This window comes from Mirounga angustirostris, unplaced genomic scaffold (assembly GCF_029215605.1).
Source record: "Mirounga angustirostris isolate CCGP_5_RB_7025 unplaced genomic scaffold, mMirAng1.0.hap1 SCAF_71, whole genome shotgun sequence".
NCBI lineage: Eukaryota > Metazoa > Chordata > Mammalia > Carnivora > Phocidae > Mirounga > Mirounga angustirostris.
In genome coordinates, this window is record NW_026991779.1 from 173318 (window position 1) to 182027 (window position 8710).

The window sequence follows — 8710 nt, forward strand, 5'->3', positions numbered from 1 at the left end:
CTACACACCGCCCTCCCCACCTTCACTCCTGAAGACTCCATGCAAAATACTAATACTGAAATGACTACTAGTCATGATAATAAATTTCAAAATACGCACCGATACATACACACAGTTTACCCATGAAAACATCCTCACCACCCTCCTAATGAAGGCAAACTTTCCAAAAGAAATAGAACAGGGAAAGGATTTAATCCATCCACCTTGGCACTTATGAACAGCTCTGAACAACCCTATGTTAACGTGGTAAATGACTACAGTCATAGAATCTCAGTCACATTTGGTCTTCCCTTGTCCCCCGTTAATGTTCGAAGATGGGATCAGTAGCAAGGTCCAGAAATGACTTAGGTAACCACTCCTACACTGGGGCCATAGTGATATCCAGTAGTAATATACATACAGGCATCAGGAGACAGGAGAAGAATGATGATACACTAGGTAGCGAGATGAGTGTTGCCCTCTGTAAGGTGCACACATGGAATCGATTTTCTAGCAAGAGTTAGGAGGTTCTTTCCTGATTCCGTGTTATAAGCACCGACTAGGAAGAGGGTGAGCACTTGTGGGGAGAGTGCTTAGACATTTCTAAAGTTTTCTCTTCCTGAAGTTGACGGATCTTGGTGGAGAATCAGACTCTGCAACCTTGGCCTTGATAATATCATGGCAACCTAACTGGACAATTGTCCTAAACTAGAAATGAATCTATCCTCAGGACCACAGTGAGTCTGCCATTAGACTCTCGACTTTTAGACAGTTAAGAAAAGGAAGAATGAAGCAATTGTGAGAGTAGCTTTCTTCCATGGAGCACGCATACCCCGAGTGAGAAGACCTACTTCTTTCCTCATATGTGTGGAAGAGCCCACCTGTTTGTGTTTTGATTGTTTCAGGCCTTTTCTTGCTAGAGTTAAGAGCTAGCACCTTGTCTAAAACAAGCAACATGGGTATGTGTATTTCTGTCCAGGAAGCTAATAGGATTTAGGATGGTCTATAGCCAGACCCTGTCAGTTTGTGGTACTTTGCAAAAAAAAAGCACACGCACAAAATAAATTCGAGATGATAGAAGGGAGCTTTATCTTCATTTCCACTACAGGCTAAGCTCTGCTTTTTGTCTCTAAGTTTTAGCGGGAGAAAATCCAAGCACCTGCTCCTGCGTGTGCAAGTCAATGGAGAGTCAGAGCCGAGCTCCGTGTGGGTCCCAGTTTGGGTATCTGTGAAGGAAGTGGGGGCTGAACTGAATTTTTTAACTACATATTTTCTCTGGAATATTTCCAATACATAGTTTCTATAGTATATACAGATATATATATATATTTTTTATCTCCCTAAGGACTTTCTGAGAAATATCCAAGGAAGTATATTTTTATCTGACCTCTATGACAAATGGCTCGGTGTTATTGATCAAGGCAACAAAGAGGAAAAGATAACTGCAGCCCAGAGGTAATGGTGCCATAATTACTCTACTCTGGTCACATCTCCAAAATACACCCAACATACTATTAGGAAAACATTGGCTTACGTTTTGTAGCTTTGCCCACTATAATCATGACCAACGCCAAAGAGTTTCAATTCTTCACACCCATGGGGCCCAACTTCAGAATAGAGGCACGCTTTAGCGCTATTATTGTTCTTCTCCTGATCTTATTAATGTGGACTCCTTGGCCGTTTGACACCTTCTGGATCCATGAAACTTGTAGACGAAATTCCCTGGTTCAAGACACATGCAAGAGCATCAACTGCCAGGGGTATGACCTTAAAAGTCTGTCAAACATTTAACTAACCAGAGAAGTGTTTATCTGGCTCAGGAACTGAATTCAGTGCAACAATTTTGTCTACATTCATGCCTGGAACTCTGCTACAGCGGGTTGTGTGCTAGATATACAAGGATGTATCCTGTTCCCTGTCTCTGTTTTTCCAACCTCCTAAGTGGAATCACTTTCCTAATTTAAAAGTGTGGTTTTCTGACCTTAGGCTTTTAGCCCAGCTGCCAAGAGCAAATGTTGTTCTCTTGCGATACCTTTTTGGAGTGCTATACAACATTGAGCAACATTCCTCATCCAATCAGATGACAGCTTATAATTTATCCGTTTGTATGGCCCCAAACATTCTTTACCCACCTGATTCCGGCACCTTGGAATTGGAAGACAACTTGATAAGAAAGGTAATGAGAGCTCTCATTTATGTCCCCCAAGGTGTAGAATCCCTACTTTGAACTGGACATGTCCAGTAGTAACTCTGACGGATGGAACTTTGTGAAGTGCACATTTTCATTAGGCCCCTGTGGAGTGGCAGAGTTCTTTATCCTACTCTGGCGGGGTCTGGGAAGGGGTGTCGTTAAACGGGAAACTCGGAGCAGTCGAGTCACTTCTTCCCCCTCCAGGAGACTAAACACTAGACTGACTAAACGAGAGAGAGAAGAGTCATGTGATAACGATAGAAAAGAACCTGGGCTTTGGAGCTTCACCAGTCAAGGTTCAACTCTCAGCCTAATCCCTGAGGGACTCGTAACCTTGGGCAAAGCCATGGTTTCCTCACTACACAATGGCGACAACAGCCAGCTCCTCCGGTCATCACTGGCACATCCTGGGTGGCTTGGGCAATATGAGCCCCCATGCCTCCAAACACATTGGCCTTCCTCTGCCAGTTGTGGCTCATCTAGAAAAGTACTCGGCTACTATTTCACCGCTGCTACGTCATATAGAAACTAGCAAGAGATTCCAGAATATCCTAATAAGATGACAGGTCTTCCCCAAGCTCACCCAGAGAGAGCCAGCATGAGGCAAAGCAATGCGTGAGAAGGGACTGAAGTTAGACAGACAGATACGTTTTCTCTCCAGCTGTGTGGGTTTTCCCTCACAACCCCACCAAAATCCCTGCTTCCCAACTTTATGATACTTCTTCATTTAAGAAATGGTTTTCTTAAGTTGTCGTTCATACTTTATAAAGTTTCATAAGATGGTATACATCAGTTACAGCTCAGTAAAACTGGAAACAAAATTTAAAAGCAAAAAATAAGTAAACTTTAATAAGGTAGGCTACTTTGTAAATTATCCTTGTTTTATTTATATTTTGATATGTATTTATTTGAGAGAGGGAAAGAGAGAGCGTGAGCGGGGCAGGGGCAGAAGAAGAGGGAGAGGGAGAGGGAGAAGCCCAAGCCCATTCCCCGCTGAGCACGGAGCCCAAAGTTGGCTCCATGTGGGGCTGGATCTCACCACCATGAGATCGTGATCTGCGCCGAAATCAAGAGTCAGACGCCCAACAGAGGGGCCCCGAAATTTATCCTAGTCTTAAAGACGTAACCACTGATCCCAAAATGTTAGCTCTTAAAGTAGGCCACGCATTATAACTTTAGCCCACGGATGGGCAGTATTTTAAAATGTGTACCCAAAGTACACGGGAAAGTATCACTCTTTCTAAGTTATTACTGAGAGAACTCTGGTTTCTATGTGTTTCTGTTTTTTTTGTGTTTTTTTTTTTTAACTTTTATTTATTTACTTGACTGAGAGAGTCACAGCGAGAGAGGGAACACAAGCAGGGGGAGTGGGAGAGGGAGAAGCAGGCTTCCCGCTGAGCAGGGAGCCCGATGTAGGGCTGATCCCAGCACCCTGGGATTATGACCTGAGCCGAACGCAGACGCTTAACCGACTGAGCCACCCAGGCGCCCCTGGTTTCTACATATTTTTATCAACTCTGAAGTTTTCTGAGAAGTCCTTCCCATTTTTTCTTAGATCCAAGGTCTGTATAGAAAATGTGATTTATAACTATGCCCTATGGAAAAGAGCACCCCATTCTTGTCTTTTTGTGTTACAGATATGTCTTGTACAATTTCTCATTGAAAATTGCCTCAGGATATTTGGAGAAGTCATCACTTCCCTCTTGGGCGAGAACTCAATGAGTCGTGGTAACAGCGAGAAGGCTGCAGGTACCGGGAGTAATTTAATTGGCTTTAGTGAGAAGCAGACAGCAAGGTTGCCAGGGGTCATGGGAGATGCTTAGACAGAGCTGTTCTGGAGCCCAGAGCATCGCCAGGGCAAGGATTTCCATGGGCTCCTTCTTCCGAAGGCTGGCTCACAGGTCAAGGGAGGTTCCACACTGTTGTGAGACCAAGGAAAGGATAAGATGAGGTGTCTGACTTCAAGAAGTTTCTAGTGTAGATCATAAGGGCATTAGGACTCATCATGGTATGCTACAGTGTTTGGGAATTTTTTCTAACAAAATTCTAAATGGGTATAACATCATACATATATATATAGTTATATATATATAATTAGATACTTATACTATATAAATATGTAATCAATATATATATATATTTATGTATATAAGATGTGCTCTGGTTGAAGCCAGAGCAAGGGGCCTTTCTTCCACTCCCTCCTCTTTTGACTCAGGGGCTCTTGAGGCACCACAGGATTCCAGTGCCCTTTGAAGCGGGTTGAAAAGAACTGGCATCATTGAGAAAAAAGGACTTGACTTGATGTCAAAAAACCTCTCCAGAGTGTAAAGTCATGTGCCCCATTTACCAGCTATATTATCTTTCGCCAGTTATTCCAGCTCAGCATCAGTTTATACATCTCTAAAATGTGGATAAAAATAATGTCTAAATATTAGAATTGTGGTAAACACTAAATAAGATGATGGATGGAATCCACAAAAAGCCATTAATAGGACTAGGAGTAGTGCCCCTGAGACTAGAGCTAGTACGATTTGAGCCTAGCTAATCACAGCTACCTGGCAGCAGTCCACCGTAGAAGGTAGACTTTTGATTCAGAACCTGGAGACACGTATCATCAATCCCTCCATATTTCTGACATTTCTTGGTTTTATGATGCTTACCACATTGCTTTGAGGAAATCTTTAGGAAAATACAAGTCATCAGGAATTAAGATGAGTCTGGGGCGCCTGGGTGGCTCAGTCATTAAGCGTCTGCCTTCAGCTCAGGTCCTGATCCCGGGGTCCTGGGATCGAGCCCCGCAACGGGCTCCCAGCTCCGAGGGAAGCCTGCTTCTCCCTCTGCCCCTCCCCCTGCTTGTGTTCCCTCTCTCGCTGTCTCTCTCCCTCTGTCAAAATATAAATAAAATCTGTAAAAAAAAAAAAAAAGGAAAATGAAGGCTCAGCGTATTAAACAACAACTACTACTAGTACTCTCTCTTCTTCCTTAGACTCCGGCCCTAAGACTGTGACAAGCCGTTCTTTCAGAGCCAGGGCCTTTTGTCGGGGTTGCAGCACTTGCAGTCACACCCAGTGCACAGCCCCACCTTCCGCAAAGCCAGTACAGCTCTTTGGAGTTTCGCTCATGGATATGTGTTATAAAGACAACCTTCCCTTCCCAATTCTGGTAGGTCATCTCCTTTGGTCTTCTATAGCCCTCCTGAGGAGGGAACACTCTGAGAGGCCACGTGTCCTCATCCAAATCTATCCTCAAATGGAGTAGTCATTAGACAGCCCCTGGTTTTGGCTGAGAAGCTCTGTTACTGTTATTTCAAGGAACAGAATCTGACTTAGTTCCAGCAGAGTCATGAGGCAAATACAACAGGAAAAGACATTCTTGTCCATTCCACCTGGGTCTTGTTTTCACAAAGACCCACCGAGGCTTATTCAGATCAGTCAAAATGGACTCTGTGTATGTGAGTCTCTGAGAGTCCACCTCATCTTCACACTGTCCCTTCATTGCCTTCCTGCACTCACATGAGTCTCAAGTCTCCTTCAGCGGAGTCTACTCAGTCTAACAACTGCAAACATCTGACACAAGCATAGACTCATCCTCTGGCAAATAGGAATCTGTTAATCCTAACAGAGTATGTCAAATGAAAGCCACAGAGTTTGGCCTGTGTTATCTCAAACTGCTGTAGTGAATTGTCAGTGTGGACCTTCACTGAGTATTCGGTGTCTCTGCAAGCACTGTGCGGGATGTAGGGAACGTTCTGCTAGCTATGAAGAAATGTATCATTTTAGCTAGCATGTTACCTGCTAGCTACTACCCCAGGTCCTTGCATCACAGGAAATTTAGGGGCTAGCTAGGATTATCATCCTCCGCACTGCCTAAAGGAATCAGAAAAGCCTCAGTACAGGATGCATGTGCCCCAGCTCACACAATAGATAAGTAGCATAATAGACTTCAGATCCATTGGATTCCCTGAGTCCAGCCCTTATTAAGTTTCTACACAGCAGGGAAAGGACATGAAGTTACAGCAAAAGACAATGAAAGACTCATGAGAAGGGAGGGTAATCAGAGAAGGAGAAGAGAGTTTCTGAGCCTGACTTTAAAAGAGGGAAGGAAATAGAACAAGTAAGAATGGAGTATACAGTCACTTAAAGAGAAATAAACAAATGGGAAATGAGTATTCCCTAAATAGACTTCCATACTTGGGGAAGAGCATCTATGTAGGGAATAATGAGAAAGAAATGCTAAATTAGGAAACAGACCGTGATTCCCCAAAGGCCTTGAAGCGGAGAAGTTTGATTTAAAAGTGGAAACTCAGTGGACAGGAAAATCTGATTAAAAGAAGTTTTTAAACTGTTTCACTGTATGATTGTAAAATGGATATTTGGGTGAAAACTATATAGAAAGACACTGAAAAAAAGAAACCAATCTAAATTGACTTTACTCCTTCCCACTCTAAAACAGTGTACCATTATATTCCCGTGCTCTTTCAAAATGCAGGCAAGCTTGTGCTCTGCGTTTGTGGATATGAGATGCCATATACTTTTCTTTTCTTCCTACAGGATATGCTTTCCTTTATTAATCAAAAAGGGCCCCTCACAGAAGGCATATTCAGCAAATCAGCCAATATAAAATCCTGCATGGTCCTAAAGGAGAAACTAAATTCTGGGGTCAAAGTGAACCCGTACAGCGAATCTGTTCATGTGGTCGCATCCGTCTTAAAGGTAGGGAAGGTTCTACCATTATCCACACACGAGTAACTGAAGCTATGAGGCACACTTTAGTCCTTCAACAAGACTCCTCAAGAACCATAAAGGGCATAATAGATTAAGAACCTGACAAGCTAATAAACCCTTGAGAAAATCAAAATTTAACGAAGCTACTTTAGGAGTTAAAAGCCTCATGTATTAGAAATACTTTGTTTTCACTACACACCGCCCTCCCCACTTTCACTCCTAAAGACTCCATGCAAAATACTAATACTGAAATGACTACTAGTCATGATAATAAATTTCAAAATACGCACCGATACATACACACAGTTTACCCATGCAAACATCCTCACCACCCTCCTAATGAAGGCAAACTTTCCAAAAGAAATAGAACAGGGAAAGAATTTAATCCATCCACCTTGGCACTTATGTACAGCTCTGAACAACCCTATGTTAACGTAGTAATGACTACAGTCGTAGAATCTCAATCACATTTGGTCTTCCCTTGTCCCCCGTTAATGTTCGAAGATGTGATCAATAGCAAAGTCCAGAAATGACTTAGGTAACCACTCCTACACTGCGGTCATAGTGATATCCAGTAGTAATATACATATAGGCATCAGGAGACAGGAGAGGAATGATAATACACTAGGTAGCAAGATGAGTGTTGCCCTCTGTAAGGTGTACACATGGAATCCATTTTCTAGCAAGAGTTAGGAGGTTCTTTCCTGATTCCGTGTTATAAGCACCGACTAGGAAGAGGGTGAGCACTTGTGGGGAGAGTGCTTAGACATTTCTAAACTTTTCTCTTCTTGAAGTTGACGGATCTTGGTGGAGAATGAGACTCTGCAACCTTGGCCTTGATAATATCATGGCAAACTAACTGGACAATTGTCCTAAACTAGAAATGAATCTATCCTCAGGACCACAGTGAGTCTGCCATTAGACTCTCGACTTTTAGACAGTTAAGAAAAGGAAGAATGAAGCAATTGTGAGAGTAGCTTTCTTCCAGGGAGCACGCATACCCCGAGTGAGAAGACCTAGTTCTTTCCTAATATGTGTGCAAGAGCCCACCTGTTTGTGTTTTGATTGTTTCAGGCCTTTTCTTGCTAGAATTAAGAGCTAGCACTGTGCCTAAAACAAGCAACATGGGTATGTGTATTTCTGTCCAAGAAGCTAATAGGATTTAGGATGGTCTATAGCCAGACGCTGTCAGTTTGTGGTACTTTGCAAAAAAAGCACACATACAAAATAAGTTCCAGATGATACAAGGGAGCTTTATCTTCATTTCCACCACAGGCTAAGCTCTGCTTTTATGCCTCTAAGTTTTAGCGGGAGAAAATCCAAGCACCTGCTCCTGCGTGTGCAAGTCAATGGAGAGTCAGAGCCGAGCTCCGTGTGGGTCCCAGTTTGGGTATCTGTGAAGGAGGTGGGGGCTGAACTGAATTTTTTAACTACATATTTTCTCTAGAATATTTCCAATACATATTTTCTATAATATATACACATATTTTTTTTTTATCTCCCTAAGGACTTTCTGAGAAATATCCAAGGAAGTATATTTTTATCTGATCTCTATGACAAATGGCTCGTTGTTATTGATCAAGGCAACAAAGAGGAGATGATAACGGCAGCCCGGAGGTAACGATTCATAATTACTCTACTCTGGTCACATCTCCAAATAACACCCAACATACTATGAGGAAAACATTGGCTTACATTTTGCAGCTTTGCCCACTATAATCATGACCAACGCCAAAGAGTTTCAATTCTTCACGCCCAAGGGGGCCAGCTCAGAATAGAGGCACACTTTAGGGCTATTATTGTTCTTCTCCTGATC

At 42.7% G+C, this 8710-nt stretch overlaps 1 protein-coding gene across 1 annotated transcript; it reads left to right on the forward strand.

Moving 5' to 3' along the window:
• The first annotated feature begins 3830 nt into the window (after positions 1 to 3830).
• On the forward strand, positions 3831 to 7221 carry LOC135363241 (rho GTPase-activating protein 20-like). Its single transcript, XM_064583876.1, has 3 exons — positions 3831 to 3919; positions 5157 to 5332; positions 6721 to 7221. The coding sequence occupies exons 1-3, from the start codon at positions 3889 to 3891 to the stop codon at positions 6916 to 6918; spliced, it is 405 nt and encodes a 134-aa protein (XP_064439946.1). The 5' UTR covers positions 3831 to 3888; the 3' UTR covers positions 6919 to 7221.
• Positions 7222 to 8710: the final 1489 nt, after the last annotated feature.